The following is a 26,236-nucleotide window of genomic DNA, read 5'->3' as shown; positions in this document are numbered from 1 at the left end:
ATCATCAGCAGCGCCTGTCGGAAATTTGTGTTTCATTTATTATCCCATAATAAATCAGGTTTGTCATTTTTGGCTTAAGTCTCACCTCTAGTGGTTGCTTTCTTTTAAGACAGGTTCATATTCACTAAGACTTGTCTAATTGGTTTGCACATGAAAAAATTGCGCAAGTGACCGTAAAAATGTCACATCTCTGTCTCTTTCAATGCAAAAAATTGCACAAGTTACCCCTCAAAACAAATGGGAAAAATAAGCCTGGTGAGAAGTGGAGTCGAAATAAGACTGTTTATGCATCTAATTGAGCCGCAAAAAAGACGCCCTGGATTAAATAGGTCAGAAAAAAGTGGCACAAATTTGAAAACTGAATTAGTCTTAAAATTTAAAACAGGCGCAAAATTAGTTGGTAAATGAGACTTAGAAAATAAGACATTCGGAAAGAGGCTTTTTACTCATGAAAACAGCCACAGACACTTAGTAAATGTGTCCCAGTGTTTGGTCAGTGTTCGGTCAGTGATTGTGAGCCAAACCCAGGAGTGAAGGCTACATGGACATAAGTCTTAATGGAGGTATCAGTCAGGAGCTGTCAGTCAGGAGCTTTCATTCAGGAGGTATCAGTCAGGGGCTTTTAGTCAGGAGGTATCAGTCAGGAGGTATCAATCAGTCAGGAGGTATCAGTCAGGAGCTGTCAGTCAGGAGGTATCAGTCAGGAGGTATCAGTCAGGAGGTATCAGTCAGGAGCTGTCAGTCAGGAGGTATCAGTCAGGAGGTATCAGTCAGGAGCTTTCAGTCAGGAGGTATCAGTCAGGAACTGTCAGTCAAAAGCTATCAGTCAGGAGCTATCAGTCAGGAGCTATCAGTCAGGAGCTGTCAGTCAGGAGCTGTCAGTCAGGAGCTATCAGTCAGGAGCTGTCAGTCAGGAGCTATCAGTCAGGAGCTGTCAGTCAGGAGCTGTCAGTCAGGAGGTATCAGTCAGGAGCTATCAGTCAGGAGCTATCAGTCAGGAGCTATCAGTCAGGAGCTGTCAGTCAGGAGCTGTCAGTCGTGTCAGTCAGGGGGTGTCAGTCAGAAGCTGTGAGTCAGGAGCTGTCAGTCAGGGGGTGTCAGTCAGAAGCTGTCAGTCAGGGGGTGTCAGTCATGAGCTGCCAGTCATGAGCTGTCAGTCAGGGGGTGTCAGTCAGGAGCTGTCAGTCAGGAGCTGTCAGTCAAGGGGTGTCAGTCAGAAGCTGTCAGTCAGGGGGTGTCAGTCAGGAGCTGTCAGTCAGAAGCTGTCAGTCAGGAGCTGTCAGTCAGGGGGTGTCAGTCAGAATCTATCAATCAGGAGCTATCAGTCAGGGGGTGTCACTCAGAAGCTGTCAGTTAGGGGGTGTCAGTTAGGGGGTGTCAGTCAGGAGGCATTAGTCAGAAGCTGTCAGTCAGGGGGTGTCAGTCAGAAGCTGTCAGTCAGGAGCTGTCAGTCAGGAGCTATCAGTCAGGGGGCTGTCAGTCAGAAGCTGTCAGTCAGGGGGTGTCAGTCAGAACCTGTCAGTCAGGATCTGTCAGTCAGGGGGTGTCAGTCAGAATCTATCAATCAGGAGCTATCAGTCAGGGGGTGTCACTCAGAAGCTGTCAGTTAGGGGGTGTCAGTCAGGAGGCATTAGTCAGAAGCTGTCAGTCAGGAGCTGTCAGTCATGTCAGTCAGGGGATGTCAGTCAGAAGCTGTGAGTCAGAAGCTATCAGTCAGGAGCTGTCAGTCAGGGGGTGTCAGTCAGAAGCTGTCAGTCAGGGGGTGTCAGTCAGAAAGTGTCAGTCAGAAGCTGTCAGTCAGGAGCTATCAGTCAGGAGCTATCAGTCAGAAGCTGTCAGTCAGGGGGTGGCAGTCACGAGCTGTCAGTCAGGAGCTATCAGTCAGAAGCTGTCAGTCAGGGGGTGTCAGTCAGAAGCTGTCAGTCAGGGGGTGTCAGTCAGAAGCTGTCATTTAGGGGCTGTCAGTCAGGGGTTGTCAGTCAGAAGCTATCAGTCAGGAGCTATCAGTCAGAAGCTGTCAGTCAGGAGCTATCAGTCAGGAGCTGTCAGTCAGGGGGTGTCAGTCAGGCGGTGACAATCAGAAGCTGTCAGCCAGGGGGTGTCAGTCAGAAGCTGTCAGTCAGGGGGTGTCAGTCAGAAGCTATCAGTCAGGGGGTGTCAGTCAGAAGCTATCAGTCAGGTGCTGTCAGTTAAGGGGTGTCAGTCAGGGGGTGTCAGTCAGGGGTGTCAGTCAGGAGCTATCAGTCAGGGGGTGTCAGTCAGGAGCTGTCAGTCAGGGGTGTCAGTCAGGAGCTGTCAGTCAGGAGCTATCAGTCAGGAGCTGTCAGTCAGGGGGTGTCAGTCAGGAGCTGTCAGTCAGGGGGTGTCAGTCAGGAGCTATCAGTCAGGGGGTGTCAGTCAGGAGCTGTCAGTCAGGGGTGTCAGTCAGGAGCTGTCAGTCAGGAGCTATCAGTCAGGAGCTGTCAGTCAGGGGGTGTCAGTCAGGAGCTGTCAGTCAGGGTGTGTCAATCAGGGGTGTCAGTCAGGGGTGTCAGTCAGGAGCTGTCAGTCAGGAGCTATCAGGCAGGGGGTGTCAGTCAGGAGCTGTCAGTCAGGGGGTATCAGTCAGGAGCTATCAGTCAGGGGGTGTCAGTCAGGGGTGTCAGTCAGGGGTGTCAGTCAGGAGCTGTCAGTCAGGAGCTATCAGGCAGGGGGTGTCAATCAGGAGCTGTCAGTTAGGGGGTGTCAGTCAGAAGCTATCAGTCAGGAGATATCAGTCAGGGGGTGTCAGTCAGAAGCTATCAGTCAGGGGGTGTCAGTCAGGGGGTGTCAGTCAGAAGCTATCAGTCAGGGGGTGTCAGTCAGGGGGTGTCAGTCAGAAGCTATCAGTCAGGGGGTGTCAGTCAGAAGCTATCAGTCAGGAGGGTATCAGTCAGGGGGTGTAAGTCAGGAGCTGTCAGTCAGGGGGTGTCAGTCAGGGGGTGTCAGTCAGGAACTGGAGAAGCTAATTTATGACAACTCCTGAGTCTGGTAAGAAATTAGGCACTTTCTCCGCCAGCTCATGGGGAAAATAAAGATCGTCATCAAAAGCTGGTCTTTGTAAATGACCCCCGGTGACTGTGTGGAAGCGGCCTTAGGCCTCCTGCATATGATAGTATCCATTTGGGGATCTGCAAAATGCTGATACTGGATGTGTGCTTACTGCAATGTTTTCACTGCTATCAGTAAAATATCTCTTCCTGTCTGCAAAACGAACAAGAATAGGACGCTCTAGTGTAACGGCACCGTTTCAGCAGACAAGGGGTTAAAATCCGTTTAGGCGATATGCCCCTTTCTGAGAGACAGGCACAGCTACTGCAGAACACCAACCTCCCGAACTGGATACAAAATAGCACTCCAAACTGGAACCTCGCGAATAGCTGCCGGCAGACGAACAGGAAAAGCGTACAGTCAGCTTACACTCCTGGCAATCATTCTCTAACAGCATACAGGGAATCCCCCCAATAACGAGACAAGGCTCCGTCTTGAGGGTCAGCAGTGGTCTGATGTGCTGGCACACCCAGCCTGGTTTTTATTACAGTTGTTGCAAATACAGGTCCGCCCACAGGGTTTTGAAATACAACCAATCAGTAATTTACAACACATACAATGTAAATACAGCAACCAATCGTTCACGCCCCCAGAGGACCAGAAGGGAGACTGTGACACAGGACAGATACAACACATCCCCACAATGCATCATGGTTTCCTCCTCTCTGTCCCAGAGACAACCAAAGGCAATACAATTATCTCTCAGGACAAAGGGAGATCGCCAATACACACGTGGAGACAACAGGACAGGAATCACCACCCAAACACACAATGGCACACCCCCACAGCAAACACAGAGATTTAACATATCCCCAGATAGCTCAAGTCTGAGTGCATATCATTAGGTGAATGGCACTCAGACCACACGAATACAATAATATTAGCTATCTGGGTGCCCTCACATAACATACAATTTAACCGAACGCATAATAACATAAAATACAATTCTACAGACAGATTTAACCTGTGCGGCCGGTCTGTCTTCTCCTTTCAAGTTACTATGGGCCATAATCCTGAGGCAAGAGGCTTATAAACAGCCCTCTCCAAAACCCAGTGGCGAGGTTGGTTTCGCCACATCTAGAATTTGGGAAAAGCCACACGGATGCGGACAGCACGCGGATGACATTTTTGTGGACCCGTATAAATGAGGCTGATTGTGGGAGGTCGCAGCTACGCCCCACACCTACCCCGATGTATCATTAGCTCGGGAGCCTGTGCCCGGCCGGGGTTCGCCTGCGCGGGGCGATGGAATACGGCGGCGGCCTCCTCCACTGAAGTGTTTAATGAGGCTACAGGAGAACAGCAGATAATATGCGGCTATAAAAATGCATTTTACTGCTGAAGTCGCTAATTAAGCTCCATATCCGAGAGCAGCTAAAACATGTTTGCAGGAAACAGAGCGTATTTTCAGATTAGAGGCGCATTCATTTGGACACCAGGAGTCGGGTATTTTGACAACACAGCCATAATTAGGAATTCTTGAAATCTCTCCAAAAAGCCGCTCGCAGACTGCGACTCGACATGAACAAGAGGTTGAGGAAATCGAGTTTTGCATTTTAACCATCTGTGATAAATGAGGCTCATGTATCGCAACCAAATACAAATGTGGAGCGCTGGCCCTGATCTCTGAGCCCTGTGCAGGCGCCAGGATGGACCCGGGTGGTAGGGAATAGCATTGTGCCGCCATCGACTCCCAGGAAGACACCGCACTCAGTGGGGCACATTTACTAATGGACGTTTTAAGCGTAAAATAGTCGCCTATCCCCTTTTTATGCCGTGTTCACCAGTTGGGCGTGACAAGAGCAGGGTGGGGGTCGTGTCGGGGGCCATGCTGGGGCCGGGACTCCAACTTCAAATTTAGTAATATTTATGCCTGGAAACAGAGGCTGGTTTAGCGCCTAATTTATGACGAGGCGAATGTCTCATCATAAATTACATGGATCTAACGACAGCACAGGGGGAACTAAGATCGGTGTTCATGTGCATGAGCCCTAAGACCATCAAGTCTGCCTCGCCCAGGGTCCCTATAGCATGTGGTGGGCTCCTGTCAAGACCTAATCCTTTTCACAGCTGAAAGTTTGGTACAGTCTAAGCTACACACTGATACATTGTCTGCACCGATACATTGTAACAAACAGGAGACAGATTTGTTCTGTAACAAAACTCAGTGGTAAATATAGGGTATTTAGAAGTGTTCAGTCTTTGAATGTTAACAAGAATGTTTCCATTCACTGACAACAAGCAAAGATCTTTAAAAAATCTTGAATTGAAACAACATATTTTAGAAAGTTGCAGAACGTCTTCATTTTTACAGGAGGGATTTGCCCAGAGCACCCGCGGGGCCGGTTACAGGGTTAGGGGCTCATGCACACAAACTTATTTTTTTTTCTGTGTCTGTTCCGTTATTTTTTTAGGAACTGAATCATTAATTTCATCGGGTCCGCCCAAAAAGTTAAACCGTGTGCATTCCTTTTCCGTATTTCCGTTCGTGTGCATGAGCCCTTAGGACTAGCCAGCAAAGTGACCTCCTCCACTGATCTGTCCTCTGGATCCTGGGCGGAGCCCCCTTTTATAATACATATAATACATTCCTGAGCCCACCGGTCCCCGGTGCAGCTGTAAATAAATGAGGCCCTTCCTCCGGCAGCGCGGGGACTATCGAAGACTAATGTAAAGAGCCGGGCTTTGATAAATGACTCCCGGTCTTCTGATTGGTTGCCTGTTCATATGACTGTCGCCCCAGCTGGTACTCACCACCGTCTGATGGTTCACCTGAATCACCTCGTCGCCGGCGTGGATCTTCTTGCACTGGTCGGCAGGAGACTGCGGGGAAAAAGAGTAAAAAATAGTCCGTATCACCCGGGGCAAGGACTCTGCGCACTCCCCCTAAGTACCCCCGCTGGGGCACCCAACCCCCATCATCTCTGCTCAGCTGTTTCCTAGTACCTACCTGTCTCTGTATTTGGGGGAGGGGGGATTATGGTTCATAAATACAAGTTCTGGAACATTATACAGTATTCCGTACACCCAGGAGATACATTGTATCCACACAACACAACATCCTGGACTTCAGGCTGCACTGATACACTGTAACAAACTATCAGCGGAGGAGAGAGATGTACTGGATTCTCTACACTGGATGCGATGGAACAAACCGCCCACAGCAACCAATCAAAGGAGTTCTGAAAGAGCGTGGAACCTGATTGGTTGCTATGGGCGACTAGTCCAGTTTTCCTTTGCACTAGTTTTGATAAATCTTCCCCATTGACCGTCATTGTTCTGGACATGGCCGGTGAGTGAATAAGGCCTAAAATATTCCCACTGACTAACAGCAAGCAGAGATCTTGAAAATAAGGAATTGAATAACAAAGTGCTTCAAGATGTAAATCTCCTGAAAAAGGCTTTCATCTCTGGAGCAGAGGAGTTCCCCTTTAAATGAGGAGGTCACAGAGTCACCCCGGGATTTCATTCAGTGGCTTTATCCTTATAATAATATTACAGTCGGGGAAGATCAAGGCGGGAGCGACGGGACGTCTCCGGATCCCACCGAGTGCACGGATAAAAGGGACACAATCACACCGGCCGCGAGAGCACATAAAGAGGGCTCCCTACCCAAACTGAGGAGCAAACAGCTGCCCTGTGCCTCATCACCCACTCTGTGCCTCATCACCCATCCTGTGCCTCATCACCCATCCTGTGCCTCATCCCCCATCCTGTACCTCATCACCCACTCTGTGCCTCATCACCCGTCCTGTGCCTCATCACCCACTCTGTGCCTCATCACCCACTCTGTGCCTCATCACCCATCCTGTGCCTCATCACCCATCCTGTGCCTCATCACCCATCCTGTGCCTCATCACCCGTCCTGTGCCTCATCACCCACTCTGTGCCTCATCACCCGTCCTGTGCCTCATCACCCACTCTGTGCCTCATCACCCACTCTGTGCCTCATCACCCATCCTGTGTCCCGTCATCCATCCTGTGTCCCGTCACCCACTCTGTGCCTCATCACCCACTCTGTGCCTCATCACCCATCCTGTGCCTCATCACCCATCCTGTGCCCCATCGCCCGTCCTGTACCTCATCACCTATCCTGTGTCCCATCACCTGTCCTGTGCCTCATCACCCATCCTGTGCCTCATCACCCACTCTGTGCCTCATCACTCACTCTGTGCCTCATCATCCACCCTGTACCTCATCACCCGTCTTGTGCCTGTACCTCATCACCCACTCTGTGCCTCATCACCCACTCTGTGCCTCATCACACATCCTGTGCCTCATCACCCATCCTGTGCCTCATCACCCACTCTGTGCCTCATCACACATCCTGTGCCTCATCACCCATCCTGTGCCTCATCACCCACTCTGTGCCTCATCACCCACTCTGTGCCTCATCACCCACCCCGTGCCTCATCACCCATCCTGTGCCTCATCACCCACTCTGTGCCTTATCACCCGCCCTGTGCCTCATCACTCACCCTGTGCCTGTACCTCATCACCTGCACTGTGCCTCATCACCCACCCTGTGCCTGTACCTCATCTCCCGCTCTGTGCCTCATCACCCACCCTGTGCCTGTACCTCATCACCTGCACTGTGCCTCATCACCCACCCTGTGCCTGTGCCTCATCACCTGCACTGTGCATCATCACCCACCCTGTGCCTGTGCCTCATCACCCACCCTGTGCCTCATCACCCACCCTGTGCCTGTACCTCATCACCTGCACTGTGCCTCATCACCCACCCTGTGCCTGTGCCTCATCACCTGCACTGTGCATCATCACCCACCCTGTGCCTGTGCCTCATCACCCACCCTGTGCCTCATCACCCACCCTGTGCCTGTACCTCATCACCTGTGTACGGCTCCCGTGACCTCACAGATACAAAAATTATTCAGACACAAAACACAGCATCTCACTTACGTTTTCCGTGGTCCCTGTGATGACGTGGAGTCCGTCGTACGTGGATTTGATGTACATCCCCTGGAAGAGAGAGGCATCATCCGGTCAGCGCGCGCTCATACACTTACATTGCCATAAAACATCAAATAATACAAATGTGCGCCATATTTACCATTTCGCTTCTTCCGTCCGCGCCGTCACCAATCATGAAAAACTGGTGCAGACTTACCAAAGTCTTGTGCTACCCCCCCCCCCCCCCCCCCCCCCGCCAGAGGGCGAAGAGTCGTCATATGAAAAGTTCTGCCAGATACTTTGTGTGCCATTTTTAATATCTCTGCTTCTGCTTGCTGGCAGTGAATGGAAACATTTTTATTTACACCCCTAATATGTAAAAACCAACTCCAGTCTGATACACTTTACCGGCACTGACACATTGTAACAAGCTCTCAGCTGTTGAAGACTTTACATGAAGGTTGGGTTTTCAACCCTCTTATTCACTGACAGCAATCAACATTTTGAAAATAGTGAGGGACTGAAGCAGAAAAAGTCTATCAGAAAGTTCCCCAGTTTTTAATATTTTTTATTCTAATTTATTCTAATGGTCGACTACATTTTTATTGCTGATTTTTCCCGCTGTTCATCAAAAGGGAGACCCCCGCATCGCACCCGCATCGCACCCCGCATCGCATCCCGCATCGCACCCCACATCGCCTCCCGCATCGCCTCCCGCATCTCGCATCGCACCCCGCATCGCATCCCGCATCGCACCCCACATCGCCTCCCGCATCGCCTCCCGCATCTCGCATCGCACCCCGCATCGCATCCCGCATCGCACCCCACATCGCCTCCCGCATCTCGCATCGCACCCCGCATCGCATCCCGCATCGCCTCCCGCATCGCCTCCCGCATCTCGCATCGCACCCCGCATCGCATCCCGCATCGCACCCCACATCGCCTCCCGCATCTCGCATCGCATCCTGCATCGCACCCCGCATGCACCCCGCATCGCACCCAGCATCGCATCCCGCATCGCACCCCGCATCGCATCCCGCATCGCACCCCACATCGCCTCTCGCATCGCACCCCGCATCGCCTCTCGCATCGCACCCCGCATCGCATCCCGCATCGCACCCCACATCGCCTCTCGCATCGCACCCCGCATCGCCTCTCGCATCGCACCCCGCACCCCGATTACTGTGTTCTCCCCTGCTCCCAGTACAGATTATTGTGTTCTCCACTGCTCCCAGTACAGATTACTGTGTTCTCCACTGCTCCCAGTACAGATTATTGTGTTCTCCACTGCTCCCAGTACAGATTACTGTGTTCTCCACTGCTCCCAGTACAGATTATTGTGTTCTCCACTGCTCCCAGTACAGATTACTGTGTTCTCCACTGCTCCCAGTACAGATTACTGTGTTCTCCACTGCTCCCAGTACAGATTACTGTGTTCTCCACCGCTCCCAGTACAGATTACTGTGTTCTCCACTTCTCCCAGTACAGATCCTTGTGACCTCCACTGCTCCCAGTATAGATCCTTGTGGTCTCCACTGCTCCCAGTACAGATCCTTGTTGGGTGCACACTATATACAGCCCCCTTTCGTGTGTCTCCTGTACTGGGCTGGTCGGCCTCAGATTCTCTGTTATCAGGTTATTTTGGTCGTTTCATTTCCAGCTCATCCTTCAGACAGAAGCTCCTGAACCTATAACAATGAGATAAGAGTCACTGGCACCGCGGGCGCTCCTGGGGGCCGATAACAGTGGGGCCCCTTCAAGTTCTTATCTCCTGGAATACGGCTCTGTCCTTCAAGGGAAGAAATGTCTCTGATGATGGAGTCTCAGGCCTCCGATATCAGCAGAAGTGAAGAGCTTCCTTCAGATACGTCCATTACAGAGAAGGGGGCAGCCAGGCCTCCAAGGGGAAAGGCCCCCGAATAAACAGATAATGATAGGTAGGTAGGTAGGTAGATAGATAGATGGGTAGGTAGATATGAGATAGATATGAGATAGATATAGATAGGTAGGTAGGTAGGTAGATAAATAGATAATAGATAGATAGGTAGGTAGGTAGATATTAGATAGATATAGATAGGTAGGTAGGTAGATAGATAGATAGATAAATAGATAATAGATAGATAGATAGGTAGGTAGGTAGATAGGTAGGTAGGTAGATAGATAGGCAGGTAGATAGGTAGGTAGATAGATAGGTAGATAGGTAGGTAGATAGATATGAGATAGATATAGATAGATAGGTAGGTAAGTAGGTAGATAGGTAGGTAGATAGGTAGATAGATAGGTAGGTAGATAGATATAGATAGATAGGTAGGTAGATAGATATGAGATAGATAAACAGATAATAGGTAGGTAGATAGATAACAAACAAAATATTGGGCAGCACTGCAGGCAAAGTGGCGCCAGCGGCCAGGGAAGCGATCCAGCATCCAGATCAATATAAAAATGAGAAATTCCACGGCACTTCCAAGAAACAATTGATGTGTTTATTACACCAGGTGCGACGTTTCGGTCCTTTCAATGGAAACTCATTGCTTGAAAAAGGTTACATTAAGAGGAGCGAAACGTCGCACCTGGTGTAATAAACACATCAATTGTTTCTTGGAAGTGCCGTGGAATTTCTCATTTTTAGATAGATAAATAGATAGATACGAATATGACTAAAAAAGAAAACGTTACTCTCTAAAACTCAAATAGAATGATCAAAATAGCAGAAAAGGCGAAGCCATATTTACTGAGGACACAAGGAGCAGAAGCTGCCGTCAGTTGGAAGATGTGGTGGTGCATGAACGTCAGGGACCCTAAATATAAGATTATGGACTCCATATGGACTGTTTTTGAGGTGTCCTTAAAAGTAATGACTGATTAGGATCTATTGAATATCTTACAGTGGGACATCCAACCACCAGGCCGCCCCATATCCTCCGGTGGTGACTCCGTCTTTACCCACATCAGGACTTTCCTTGATAAAGGGCTCCGGCTATTTTCCTGTCATTGACATAGTAACATAGTAACATAGTACATAAGGCCGAAGAAATCCCTCTGTCCATCCAGTTCGGCCTGTCATCCTGCAAGTTGATCCAGAGGAAGGCAAAAAAAAAACTGAGGTAGAAGCCAATTTTCCCCACTTTAGGGGAATAAAAAATTCCTTCCCGACTCCAGTCAGGCATCAGAATAACGATGACACCATAGACTTTTTAACCAAACTAAACCCGACCCATATTCCTGCCGCAGCCATTTTGGGGTCATTCAATGTTGTCAGCCGATATACATCCATCTCCCATGAGAATGGCATCGGGGCCTTGGAGACGTCTGAGGACACCCCCGAGTGCCAAGGGCTGTTGCTTCGTTTACTGGAGGTGATCTTGACTGACCCCAGTGATTTCTATAGCAGTGTCGGGGGACTGAGCTGTTAGTGTCCTCGTATCACTACTAGGGGTGACTAATTGTCATATGCGATGGCTCCCTCGATAATCACACCAGCAGTTGTCAGCCCTGCCATGAGAGGAACCCATGTGGTATCACTACTAGGGGTGACCGGCTGTCGTATGCGATGGCTTCCCCAATCATCACACCAGCAGCTGTCAGCCCTGCCATGAGGAGGACATGTGGCAGCAGGATGTCCTGCACATATCACTGAGCTGTCAGTGTCCTCGTATCTCTACTAGAGGTGATCGGCTGTCATATGTGATGGCTTCCCCGATCATTACACCAGCAGCTGTCAGCCCTGCCATGAGGAGGACATGTGGCAGCAGGATGTCCTGCACATATCACTGAGCTGTCAGTGTCCTCTTATCACTACTAGGGGTGACCGACTGTCGTATGCGATGGCTCCCCCGATCATCACACCAGCAGCTGTCAGCCCTGCCATGAGGAGGACATGTGGCAGCAGGATGTCCTGCACATATCACTGAGCTGTCAGTGTCCTCGTATCTCTACTAGAGGTGATCGGCTGTCATATGTGATGGCTTCCCCGATCATTACACCAGCAGCTGTCAGCCCTGCCATGAGGAGGACATGTGGCAGCAGGATGTCCTCTACATATCACTGAGCTGTGAGTGTCCTCGTATCACTACTAGGGGTGACCGACTGTCGTATGCGATGGCTCCCCCGATCATCACACCAGCAGTTGTCGGCCCTGCCATGAGGAGGACATGTGGTAGCAGGATGTCCTCTACATATCACTGAGCTGTGAGTGTCCTCGTATCACTACTAGGGGTGACCGACTGTCGTATGCGATGGCTTCCCCGATCATCACACCAGCAGTTGTCAGCCCTGCCATGAGGAGGACATGTGGCAGCAGGATGTCCTCTACATATCACTGAGCTGTGAGTGTCCTCGTATCACTACTAGGGGTGACCGACTGTCGTATGCGATGGCTTCCCCAATCATCACACCAGCAGCTGTCAGCCCTGCCATGAGGAGGACATGTGGCAGCAGGATGTCCTGCACATATCACTGAGCTGTCAGTGTCCTCGTATCACTACTAGGGGTGACCGACTGTCGTATGCGATGGCTTCCCCGATCATCACACCAGCAGTTGTCAGCCCTGCCATGAGGAGGACATGTGGCAGCAGGAAGTCCTGCACATATCACTGAGCTGTCAGTGTCCTCATATCACTACTAGGGGTGACCAACTGTCGTATGCGAAGGCTCCCCCGATCATCACACCAGCAGTTGTCGGCCCTGCCATGAGGAGGACATGTGGCAGCAGGATGTCCTCTACATATCACTGAGCTGTGAGTGTCCTCGTATCACTACTAGGGGTGACCGACTGTCGTATGCGATGGCTCCCCCGATCATCACACCAGCAGCTGTCAGCCCTGCCATGAGGAGGACATGTGGCAGCAGGATGTCCTGCACATATCACTGAGCTGTCAGTGTCCTCGTATCACTACTAGGGGTGACCGACTGTCGTATGCGATGGCTTCCCCGATTATCACACCAGCAGCTGTCAGCCCTGCCATGAGGAGGACATGTGGCAGCAGGATGTCCTGCACATATCACTGAGCTGTCAGTGTCCTCGTATCACTACTAGGGGTGACCGACTGTCGTATGCGATGGCTTCCCCGATTATCACACCAGCAGTTGTCAGCTCTGCCATGAGAGGAGCACATGTGGTGTCAGGATGTCCTGCACATATCACTGAGCTGTCAGTGTCCTCGTATCACTACTAGGGGTGACCGACTGTCGTAAGATGGCTTCCCCGATCATCACACCAGCAGTTGTCAGCTCTGCCATGAGAGGAGCACATGTGGTGTCAGGATGTCCTGCACATATCACTGAGCTGTCAGTGTCCTCGTATCACTACTAGGGGTGACCGACTGTCGTATGCGATGGCTTCCCCGATTATCACACCAGCAGTTGTCAGCTCTGCCATGAGAGGAGCACATGTGGTGTCAGGATGTCCTGCACATATCACTGAGCTGTCAGTGTCTTCATATCACTACTTGGAGTGACTGAGTGTCGTATGCAATGGCTTCCCCGATTATCACACCAGCAGCTGTCAGCCCTGCCATGAGAGGAGCACATGTGGCGTCAGGATGTCCTGCACATATCACTGAGCTGTCAGTGTCTTCATATCACTACTTGGAGTGACTGAGTGTCGTATGCGATGGCTTCCCTGATCATCACACCAGCAGTTGTCAGCCCTGCCATGAGAGGAGCACATGTGGCGTCAGGATGTCCTGCACATATCGCTGAGCTGTCAGTGTCCTCGTATCACTACAGACGACTCCTGCCAGAGCTCGCAGCCGCCATATAATCCTATATTCCGCGCCGTGTAGCCCATGGTTTTATTTCATTGCTTTGTTGAATTACAGGGCGTGGCCTGAGTCAGAGGGCCCCACGGCTCCGCCTCTCCCCTGGGAGGGGGTTCACTTTATTTTGAACCCTAACTATGACTGCTAACCCTGTTCCTTCCTCTCAGTCCGCGGATCCTCCACATTGCAGTCAGAAATGCTGCGCTGACTGTCTCCCCTCCGGTAACGTATCACACGCTCGCTGTGCCGACCGCTTCTCACAAATCCAAACGCCAAGGGCTATCTCATTCCTGTTTCAGGTCATTTTACATAGTTATTATAAAACTTTGTTGAAACCAAATGAACTATTACCCAAATTACTAACATTAATAAAGTTCTAAGTGACCATCTGAGTGTGGTTGTTATTTTTGCTGTGAGGGATGCCCTGGGATATCACCTTCATACCCCTCACAGTCACTGTGCTGTGAGGGATGCCCTGGGATATCGCCTTCATACCCCTCACAGTCACTGTGCTGAGAGGGATGCCCTGGGATATCGCCTTCATACCCCTCACAGTCACTGTGCTGAGAGGGATGCCCTGGGATATCGCCTTCCTACCCCTCACAGTCACTGTGCTGTGAGGGATGCCCTGGGATATCACCTTCATACCCCTCATAGTCACTGTGCTGTGAGGGATGCCCTGGGATATCGCCTTCATACCCCTCACAGTCACTGTGCTGAGAGGGATGCCCTGGGATATCGCCTTCCTACCCCTCACAGTCACTGTGCTGTGGATTTATTCACTTTGTAACAATTTGTGTTATTATTAGCTGCTAATGTTTCACCCAAATGACCCCCTTTACTATCTGATTGCCCCCAGCACTTTCAGAATCTAGCGCTGGTTGTGCAGTGTGATACTCAGGCTACTTTCACACTTGTGTTAGAGGATTCCGTCGCCGGAACTGCCTGATGGATCCTGAAATCCGTATGCAAAAGGATAGCAATTGTTTCTGGATGCGGATCCGTCTGACAAATGCATCAAAATACCGGATCAGTCTCTCCGGTGTCATCCGGAAAAACACTTGAACACTTGGTACCGGATCTGGCATTCCAGCAAGTGTTCCGGAATTTTGGTCGGAGAAAATACCGCAGCAAATACCGTATAAGGGACTGAACTGAAGACATCCTGATGCATCCTGGACGGATCGCTCTCCATTCAGAATGCATTCGGATAAAACTGAAGCGTTTTTTTCCAGTATTGAGCCCCTAGGACAGAACTCAGTGCCGGAAAAGAAAAACGCTGGTGTGAAAGCAGCCCTAACTCTATTCTATCCTACTCCCCTAATCCGTCTGTCCCTCGTCGCTGTATTTGTATAGGCAGCCAGCGTGTCCGCAGCTCCCCGCACCGCACCGCACTCATTCATTCGGTTACTTTGCACACTGACATTTACTTTCAGATTGGAAACCAAAATTAACATTTTGTGTTTTACAAAACAAAGATGGAAGGAATTTGCACATCGTCCCTGTCATCTAAAACCATTAAACAAGAGCACAGCGCCAGCATCATTCACTGGTGATAAGTCCCGGGGGCAGAGGGTGATCTGGGTGACTGGTGGAGGACCTCTCCTCACAGGTCTGCTCCACGGACTACATTCCCCATCTAATACCAATTCTGGGGCATCTATTCTTATGACTACATTCCTCTATAATTCCTACTAGAAGTTTATGGATGAACTGCCATCAGTCTATAGCAAAGGGTGTTACTGTTGTTGGTGCGTCCATGCACAGTCTGAGACTAGCAGCATGGAGTGGATAGCGTCAGACTGTGCAGGACCCCCAACAGTAACAGCGACCTGCACTTTACCTGCAGACTGCTGGCAACTGATAAAAAATGGCACAACATAGTCAGGATTCTTATTACATGGGCACAGCAAATAGTTATTAGAACAGACGTCAGGAGAGGGGAGAGTAAGGCGGTCCTCTGGATACAGCAAATGTTCACAGCAGGGTTACTGGAAGGAGATCCCAAATTTGTAGGGAGGTATAAGGGGGGGGGGGGGGGGCATCAGCTAAAGGTAAAGTGCAAATGAAATAGTTAAATGAAGTGGCTCACTGCTGGTAATGGACGGTATGGTGCTTCAAACTAAAAATTGAGGACGCCACACCTCAAGTAGAAGGACAATAACAGAAATATAGAAGCGAGCACTCAGGGCTATGGCACACACTCAGATTTTATTATTTAAAATATCACTAATAAAAATGACATAAAATGGATAAGAAAATATAAAACAATTTAAAATAATAACTATGGTCGACCATAAAATACAGCAAAGATAAGGATTTCAATAATAAATAATATAAGGTGAGATGAAGTAAATCAACTGTATGACTGGTGCTAGATAATGAACTACGTTATAATATAATTACATTAATAAATATAGTGAAAAAATAGATAAGGTGACTTAATGTGAGCAAAGGTGATTGAAATCCAGCGCGTAATAGCGCAAGTTGCTGAAGATATTCGCTGAATAAAGAGTTCCTGTGGGGAGTTGGTAAGTCCGAATGTATGGTGTATATGCCACCGCACAGAAAGACTTGGCTATATTGAATGCAGTCCCGTAATGAACTCAGCTGTGGTCTTACCTCTGCCTGGAAGGAGCCGTCCGAGATCTGGTCTCCTATATTCAGGCGAAGTTTCTTGAGGACGCTGAGTAGACTGTTATGTCCGCCGCTCTGTCTCCACGGGTTCCACGCTGGTCTCGCTCAAGTCTCGCGACGTTTGGAGCGGGACTTTTCGTTTCGTAGCAGCGCTTACTCGGATATCCCGGACAGTATTAGCAGCACGGAGAAGCAGTTGTTCATAGATCTTTTTCAAAGCATGGCCATGCTAAAAGTCCTTATTGCGGAGGTAGTTGCGGAGTAACTGTAGTTATGTAGGACCTGAGGTACGCCTATAAATTAGGAGGTATGAGTTGCAGGAGTTACCACTGAAGAAGGGATTGGAATATCCCGAAACGCGTCTGGGTAACAGACACTCCGCAACTACCTCCGCAATAAGGACTTTTAGCATGGCCATGCTTTGAAAAAGATCTATGAACAACTGCTTCTCCGTGCTGCTAATACTGTCCGGGATATCCGAGTAAGCGCTGCTACGAAACGAAAAGTCCCGCTCCAAACGTCGCGAGACTTGAGCGAGACCAGCGTGGAACCCGTGGAGACAGAGCGGCGGACATAACAGTCTACTCAGCGTCCTCAAGAAACTTCGCCTGAATATAGGAGACCAGATCTCGGACGGCTCCTTCCAGGCAGAGGTAAGACCACAGCTGAGTTCATTACGGGACTGCATTCAATATAGCCAAGTCTTTCTGTGCGGTGGCATATACACCATACATTCGGACTTACCAACTCCCCACAGGAACTCTTTATTCAGCGAATATCTTCAGCAACTTGCGCTATTACGCGCTGGATTTCAATCACCTTTGCTCACATTAAGTCACCTTATCTATTTTTTCACTATATTTATTAATGTAATTATATTATAACGTAGTTCATTATCTAGCACCAGTCATACAGTTGATTTACTTCATCTCACCTTATATTATTTATTATTGAAATCCTTATCTTTGCTGTATTTTATGGTCGACCATAGTTATTATTTTAAATTGTTTTATATTTTCTTATCCATTTTATGTCATTTTTATTAGTGATATTTTAAATAATAAAATCTGAGTGTGTGCCATAGCCCTGAGTGCTCGCTTCTATATTTCTGTTATAGCTAAAGGTAAAGGCTTGTTGCTGGACACTGCGATTCCTCTGTCAGAATAGTGAGTGCAGCTCTGGAGTATAATGCAGGATGTAACTCAGGATCAGTACAGGATAAGCAATGTATGTACACAGTGACTGCACCAGCAGAATAGTGAGTGCAGCTCTGGAGTATAATACAGGATGTAACTCAGGATCAGTACAGGATAAGTAATGTATGCACACAGTGACTGCACCAGCAGAATAGTGAGTGCAGCTCTGGAGTATAATACAGGATGTAACTCAGGATCAGTACAGGATAAGTAATGTATGTGCACAGTGACTGCATCAGCAGAATAGTGAGTGCAGCTCTGGAGTATAATACAGGATGTAACTCAGGATCAGTACAGGATAAGTAATGTATGTACCCGGTGACTGCACCAGCAGAATAGTGAGTGCAGCTCTGGAGTCTAATACAGGATGTAACTCAGGATCAGTACAGGATAAGTAATGTATGTACACAGTGACTGCACCAGCAGAATAGTGAGTGCAGCTCTGGAGTATAATACAGGATGTAACTCAGGATCAGTACAGGATAAGTAATGTATGTACACAGTGACTGCACAAGCAGAATAGTGAGTGCAGCTCTGGAGTATAATACAGGATGTAACTCAGGATCAGTACAGGATAAGCAATGTATGCACACAGTGACTGCACCAGCAGAATAGTGAGTGCAGCTCTGGAGTATAATACAGGATGTAACTCAGGATCAGTACAGGATAAGTAATGTATGCACACAGTGACTGCACCAGCAGAATAGTGAGTGCAGCTCTGGAGTATAATACAGGATGTAACTCAGGATCAGTACAGGATAAGTAATGTATGTACACAGTGACTGCACCAGCAGAATAGTAAGTGCAGCTCTGGAGTATAATACAGGATGTAACTCAGGATCAGTACAGGATAAGTAATGTATGTACACAGTGACTGCACCAGCAGAATAGTGAGTGCAGCTCTGGAGTATAATACAGGATGTAACTCAGGATCAGTACAGGATAAGTAATGTATGTACACAGTGACTGCACCAGCAGAATAGTGAGTGCAGCTCTGGAGTATAATACCGGATGTAACTCAGGATCAGTACAGGATAAGTAATGTATGTACACAGTGACTGCACCAGCAGAATAGTGAGTGCAGCTCTGGAGTATAATACAGGATGTAACTCAGGATCAGTACAGGATAAGTAATGTATGTACACAGTGACTGCACCAGCAGAATAGTGAGTGCAGCTCTGGAGTATAATACCGGATGTAACTCAGGATCAGTACAGGATAAGTAATGTATGTACACAGTGACTGCACCAGCAGAATAGTGAGTGCAGCTCTGGAGTATAATACAGGATGTAACTCAGGATCAGTACAGGATAAGTAATGTATGTACACAGTGACTGCACCAGCAGAATAGTGAGTGCAGCTCTGGAGTATAATACAGGATGTAACTCAGGATCAGTACAGGATAAGTAATGTATGTACACAGTGACTACACCAGCAGAATAGTGAGTGCAGCTCTGGAGTATAATACAGGATATAACTCAGGATCAGTACAGGATAAGTAATGTATGTACACAGTGACTACACCAGCAGAATAGTGAGTGCAGCTCTGGAGTGGGGACGTCCTATACCAGACTTCACTCTACAGTATGGTCATGACACGCTCCCAGTTTGAGGCTATCCGGAAATGTCTGCATTATTCTGATAATGCAGCATGTCTCCCCCAAGTTGATCCTGCCTATGACCGTCTGTATAAGATACGGCCGGTCATCGATCACTTCGGGCCAAAATTTGCGCAGGCCTACTTACCTGGAGTATGAGGCAGTCCTCAAGGCCCTGATCTTTTCGGACCGGGAAAGAGCAGGCCGAAGTACCTCGGGAACTGGAGGCGCCCGGATCGTCCCTGGCCAACACTTTCCAGGTGTGGTCCCCCATACTGGAAAGAAGGGACGGTCCCCAAAAAAGTGCAGTGTGTTGCAGGAGGGGGATACGGAAGGACACCACCACTCAGTGCGACACAAGCCCCGATCAGCCGGGCCTCTGCGTTATCGATTGCTTCAGGGACTACCACACTTCCATGGAGTACTACATTTTTATAATCCCCAACAGTCCCCTAGAGAACATAAAAAACTATGGCTCTCAGACTTTGGAGACACAGAAACACATTTTTTTCCCAAAAATATTAGTTTTAGTGAAGGCATCCTCAAACTGCGGCCCTCCAGATGTTGTAAAACTATAACTCCCAGCATGCCCAGACAACCTACAGCCATCAGCAGGGCATGGTGGGAATTGTAGTTTTACAACATCTGGAGGGCCGCAGTTAGAGGATGCCTGCTTAGTGAGAGCCATACATATTGGGCATCGCCGCGTCCATAAAAATCTTCTCTATAAAAATAACATTTATGCCAACCCCCCCTTCCCCCCCGATGAACAGCGTTAAAAATAAAAGGGTCAAAAAAAGCCATTTTTTGTCACCAAACATCACAAAAAGTGTAATAGCGAGCGATCAAAATGTCATATGCACCCCCAATTAGTGCCAATAAAACCGCCATCTCATCCTGCAAAAAATGAGCCCCTACATTAGATAGTCGCCCAACAAAAAACAAAAACTGTAGCTCCCAGGCTATGGAGATACAAAAATAATTTTTTTTTGTTCCTAAAATGATAATATAGTGTAAAATCTAAATAAATTTAAAAATGTAGACATATTAGGTATTGCCGCGTCCGTAAGAATCTGCCCTATAAAAATTTCATTTGACCAAGCCCCTCGGATGAACAGCGTTAAAATTATAAAATAAAAACGGTGCCAAAACAGCAATTTTTGGGCAAAATTTCCATTTGAATCCTTTTTTTCCGGTAATAAAGCAAGGGTTAACAGCCAAACAAAACTAAATATTTATGGCCCTGATTCTGTAGTTTGCAGAAACACCCCATATGTGGTTGTAAATGGCTATATAGCCGCACGACAGGGCATAGAACGAAGGGAACGCCATACGGTTTCTGGAAGGCAGATTAAGAAACTACACCCCTCAAGGTATTCAAAAGTTACTTTACAAACTATGTTAACCCTTTAGGTGTTCCACAAAACTAAATAGCAAATGTAGAAACAATTTTAGAATTAAAATTTTTTGTTACCTTGCCTCAAAAAAGTGTAATATAGAGCAACCAAAAATCATATTTACCCTAAAATAGTCCCAAAACAACAACCACCTTATCCCGTAGTTTCCTAGATGGGGTCACTTTTATGGAGTTTCTGCTCTAGGGGGGCATCAGGGGGCTTGAAAGGGTACATGGTGTAAATAAACCAGTCCAGCAAAATCTGCCTTCCAAAAACCATATGGCGTTCCCCTTCTTCTATGTCCTGCCGTTTACCAAATAGTAGTTTACGACCACATTTGGGGTGTTTCTGCAAACTACAGAATCAGGGCAACCCATATTGAGTTTTGTTTGGCTGTTAACCCATTTTTTCCAGTAATAAAGTAAGGGTTAAAATGGAAAATTTTCCAAAAAATAGAAATTCCTAAATTGTTTCTCCATCTGCCATTAACTGTTGTGGAACACCTAAAGGGTTAAAAAAGTTTGTAAACCCAGTTTTGAATACCTTAAGGGTGTACTTTCTTATATGGAGTCACTTTTTTGGAATTTCTATTCTAGGGGTGCAACGGGGGGCTTCAAATGGGACATGGTATAAACAAAACCAGTCCTGCAAAATCTGCCTTCCAAAACCCATATGGCGTTCCCCTCCTTCTATGTCCTCCTGTTCGGCCAAACAGTAGTTTAGGACCACATATGGGGTGTTTTTGCAAACTAAAGAATCAGGGCAACCCATATTGAGTTTTGTTTGGCAGTTAACCCTTACTTTATTACTGGAAAAAATGGATTACAATGGAAAATTTTCCAAAAAATCACAATTCTTACATTTTATGTCCATTTGCCATGAAACATAGAAACCTAGAATGTGTCGGCAGATAAGAACCATTTGGCCCATCTAGTCTGCCCAATATACTGAATACTATGGATAGCCCCCGGCCCTATCTTATATGGAGGATAGCCTTATGCCTATCCCATGCATGCTTAACCTCCTCCACTGTATTTGCAGCTGCCACTTCTGCAGGAAGGCTATTCCCTGCATCCACTACTCTCTCAGTACAGTAATACTTCCTTATATTACTTTTAAACCTTTGTCCCTCTAATTTAAAACTGTGTCCTCTTGTGGTAGTTTTTCTTCTTTTAAATCTTCTCTCCTCCTTTACCGAGTTGATTCCCTTTATGTATTTAGCCGTCTCTCTCATATCCCCTCGGTCTCGTCTTTCTTCCAAGCTCTACATGTTAAGGTCCTTTAACCTTTCCTGGTAAGTTTTATCCTGCAATCCATGTACCAGTTTAGTAGATCTTCTCTGAAATCTCTCCAAAGTATCAGTATCCTTCTGGAGATATGGTCTCCAGTACTGCGCACAATACTCCAGATGAGGTCTCACTAGTGCTCTGTAGAGCGGCATGAGCGCCCCCCTCTGTCTACTGGTAATGCCTCTCCCTATACACCCAGCATTCTGCTAGCATCTCCTGCTGCTATATGACATGGTCTGCCCACCTTTAAGTCTTCTGAAATAATTACTCCTAAATCCTTTTCCTCAGATACTGAGGTCAGGACTGTGTCAAATATTCTATATTCTGCCCTTGGGTTTTTACGCCCCAGGTGCATTATCTTGCACTTATCCACATTAAATTTCAGTTGCCAGAGTTCTTCTAGTTTTCCTAAATCCTTTTCCATTTGGCGTTTCCCTCCAGGAACATCAACCCTGTTACATATCTTTGTGTCATCAGCAAAATAATAGCAATGGAACGTGGCACAGACATAGTGGAGTGCGTCTTGACTTAGGGGGAAGACCGCAGGCTAGGAAAGGGTTAATGGGAGGAAGTGTGTTGGGGGTGAGGTTCAGGTCAATGGGGAGGAGTAGCAAGTTCGCGGGCAGTATATAGGTTGGGGGTGGAGTTTGTGAGTCAGTTGGCAGTGTTAGCTAGAGTGTTTAGGGCCAAGATGTCGTCGCTGGAGGAGTTGTTGGCAGCGGTCCGGGCTGCGGTTCAGGTGCATGGAGCTGAGCGCTTGCAGCAGACCATACAGGCTGCGTTGATCCCCCCTTCTACGGCGGCCTTGCCGGCGCGTCCGCACAGGTCCAGGAGGTCGGTTCCCCCAGAGCGCCTGAGTCCGGAACCGACGCCGAGGGTACGTCGTCGCATTAGAAGCCCCCCTATGGCCCCTCCTCTGCGGTCTGCGGTGCCGGTGCCCGGTCCGGCACCCAGACGCAGCGGGAGGAGTGTGTCGGCGCGGAGCAGGTCTGCGGCTGAAGGGCGGGATGCTGCTGGCCCTGTCTCCCAGGCGGCGCGAGGACGGGAGCACGGTCAGGCGGGTGTCTCTGCACAGGTGCGGCGTGGTGCGGAGCGCTCCCTGGCGGCCTTACCGTTGGAGAGGAGGAGCAGCGCGGTCGGGCGGTCCGGTAGCCTGGGCCTTTCATCGGTCGGGGAGGAGAGGTCTTCTGCACCGCGGCCGGCGGCTTCCGGTCGGCGGCCTTCCTGCGCTGGGATGGGGGAGCAGGGAGGAACTGATAGGAGCGTGGATGCGTCGCGCCCCCTGGCGGTGGGGCGGCGACATTGCGGCATCGCAGGGACTGTGGCTGTTGCTCCGTCTCCTGGTATCTTGGCGCTTGATGCGGCTCGCAGCCCTCCGGCTGTGGGGCCCGGGATTGTGATGGGTGGCAGTGGAGACATTATGCGGCCTGGTGATGAAGCCTGTGCTGCAGTCAATTTAGCGGAGGACGGTCAACTGCAGTTGCAGGGTGACGGAGGCATGTCGCCGTTGGAAGAAGGAGAAGTCGGCCCAAGGGAAGAATTGGCGGCAGGTGCTGTGGACTTTCCTCTGGAGGACGACGCCGTGCCGTGCGGGATGGACACACTACTGAGGATAGCTGTAAGGAGTTCTGCGGCTGCCGGTGACGCGATCCGGGGACGGCAAAGGTGAGAGATCGACGGGTCAGAACATTGTTGGGGGGGGGGGGGGTTGCTGCTTCTCATGCTGCGGGGGGTTCTGATGTTTTGGTGCGTGATGTGTTGTCAGGCATGTTATCGTTGTTATCACGGCTGGATACGGGATCTGCTGTGTCCCTGGTGCCGGTTTGGGCTCCGGCGCAGGCGGGGTCATTGGGACAGGGGCCTGTGCGGGGTTTCATGGGAGCGGTCGCGGACGGTGTGGCGGCTGGTGCCCAGGGGTCTGGGGCGGTTGCGGGCGTTAGGGGTGACATGGGTGATGGCGTGCGGTTGGCGGATGCAGCGAAAGGGGAGATTTATGTGTGTTTTGAGGGGCCGCTGGGGGCTCACTTGAAGCAAGAGGTAAAGGATAAGATATGGAAGGATGAATACGTTGAAATTTTTTCGTTGCTTCCGTTAGAGAAATTTAATTTGGATAGGGGTAAGCCGGATGAGAGTAAAAAGGAGGAGGAAGAGAGGAGGCGGTACAGGCTTATCCCGCGTACCTTTCAAAATTGGCTTCAAGCCTTTGCTATTCTGGCTAGCGTTGTTGGGGAAAAGGCGCCTGAGCACTGCTCTGCGCTCTTTTGCTATATGGATGCTATTGGTGAGGCGCATCGGACGTATGGGGGTGTTGCGTGGCTGCGGTATGACGAGCAGTTCCGGCAGCGGAAGGCGGTCAGGCCTAGCATTCGTTGGGACCATAAGGACATTGGTCTGTGGATGCGATTGATGGCGGCACCTAGGATGGGCCCTCAGCCCTTTCGTGGAGCGGCCGGGGGCGCCTCGGCCTCGGAGTCGCATGGGGGCAATAGGAAGGGATGTTGCTGGCAGTACAACGAAGGGCATTGCAGGTTCTTGTCTGATTGCCGGTACAAGCACGAGTGCTCCGGTTGCGGCGGCTCCCATAGCTTGTTGCGGTGTTTCAAGCGCGGCAAGGGTAAGGGACCCGAGGTTGTGCAGAAGAGGGGTGACGCTGGTGAGGGTGGAAGAGATGGAGCCCTATTTAAGGAAGTATCCAGATAGGGCGGTGGCGCAGTTGTTGTTGGCGGGTTTTAAGAAGGGTTTTGTTATTCCGTGCGGTTTGGTTGGGCCGCAACGGGCACTCCGGAATTTGTCATCTGCGCTGCGCCATCCGGCGGTTGTGAGAGATAAGATTGAAGGGGAGGTCTCCGCTGGTAGGGTGGTGGGTCCTTTTTCTGTGTGTCCGTTGCCGGATTTGTGGGTTTCTCCTTTGGGCTTAGTCCCTAAGAAGGAGCCTAATAAGTTTCGGTTTATCCATCACTTGTCCTATCCGTTAGGATGGTCGGTGAATGATGGTATAGCGGACGAGTTGTGTTCTGTTTCGTACACGTCTTTTGATGAGGCAGTACGGTGGGTCCGGCGTTTTGGGCAGGGGGCCCTGCTTGCGAAAACGGACATTGAGGCCGCTTTTCGTTTGTTACCTATTCATCCCGATAGCGTGCATTTACTTGGTTTTCAGTGGGAGGGCAGTTATTACGTTGATTGTTGTTTGCCGATGGGTTGTGCGATTTCGTGTTCATTGTTTGAAGCGTTCAGTTCTTTTTTGGAGTGGGTGGTGAAGCAGGAGGCGGGATGGAGTTCGGTTTTGCACTACCTGGATGATTTTTTGTTTTTGGGTCCGGCTGGGTCCAGAGTGTGCGCGGTGTTGTTGCATACGATGGAAAGAGTTGCGGCGCGCTTCGGTATCCCGCTGGCTGCGGATAAGACGGAAGGGCCTTCCACGGTTATAAAGTTTTTGGGTATCGAGATTGACAGCGTGGCTATGGAATGTCGTTTGCCTGATAACAAGGTGTCGGATCTGTTGGATGAGGTTGTGTTTTTGCGGAAGGCGAAGAAGGTTCAGCTTAAGCGGGTTCAATCGGTTTTGGGTAAACTGAACTTCGCGTGTCGCATCCTGCCGATGGGGCGGGTTTTTTGTCGTCGTTTGGCGCTTGCGACTGCGGGGGTTACCGCCCCTTTTTATTACTTGCGTTTACCAGCAGCAGTGAAGGATGATTTGGCGGTGTGGGAGACGTTTCTGTCGGAGTACAATGGGCGGTCTATGTGGATGGAGGCAGGGATTAGTAATGTGGATTTGCAATTATTCTCTGATGCATCGGGTTCGTGTGGATATGGTGTTTTTTGTAAGGGACAATGGACTGCGGGGGCGTGGCCGGATGAATGGAGGCAGGCGGGTTTTCTTACTAACTTGGCGTTGTTGGAGCTGTTTCCTATTGTTCTGGCTACTGAGTTGTGGGGGGACTGGCTTAGGAACCGGCGTGTTTGTTTCTACTGTGACAATATGGGTGTGGTGCAGGCGATTAATAGCCAAACGGCGAACTCGCCTCCGGTGTTGAATTTACTGAGGCATCTTGTATTGCGGGGTTTGCAGTTGAATGCATGTTTTGTTGCGGTTCATGTTCCTGGAGTGGATAACTCACTCGCCGATTCCCTTTCTCGTTTTCAGTGGGATCGTTTCCGCGGTTTGGCGCCGGGTGCCGAGTTACAGGGGTTGCCTTGCCCCCAGTGGCTCTGGAGCGTGGCCTTGGGGTGTCGGCAGGCTTGATTAGGCAGTCTCTTAGTAGAGGTACGTGGTCGGCTTACTCATCAGTGTGGGCGTTGTGGGAGGAGTTGGTCGAGCAGGTAGGTTGTAGTAGTTCAGTGGAGGATTTTCGAACGTTATTAGTTTTTTGGGTGGGTCAG

The 26,236-nt window shown here is 49.3% G+C and overlaps 1 protein-coding gene across 1 annotated transcript in view; it reads right to left on the bottom strand.

The window, feature by feature from the left end:
- LOC122919544 (connector enhancer of kinase suppressor of ras 2-like) overlaps window positions 1–26,236 on the bottom strand; it is a 258,874-nt gene that overhangs the window by 102,251 nt on the left and 130,387 nt on the right. Inside the window, exons 6-7 of the mRNA XM_044268620.1 lie at window positions 7,990–8,049; window positions 5,824–5,892 (exon numbers count right to left, since the gene is read on the bottom strand). Of these exons, the coding sequence (XP_044124555.1) occupies window positions 5,824–5,892; window positions 7,990–8,049 (129 nt within the window). The remainder of the gene's footprint in view (window positions 1–5,823; window positions 5,893–7,989; window positions 8,050–26,236) is intronic.

The sequence above is a fragment of the Bufo gargarizans genome, chromosome 9 (assembly GCF_014858855.1).
Source record: "Bufo gargarizans isolate SCDJY-AF-19 chromosome 9, ASM1485885v1, whole genome shotgun sequence".
Taxonomy (NCBI): Eukaryota; Metazoa; Chordata; class Amphibia; order Anura; family Bufonidae; genus Bufo; species Bufo gargarizans.
Note: the sequence above shows the minus strand (reverse complement) of the source record. Positions and strands in the feature narration are given on the sequence as shown.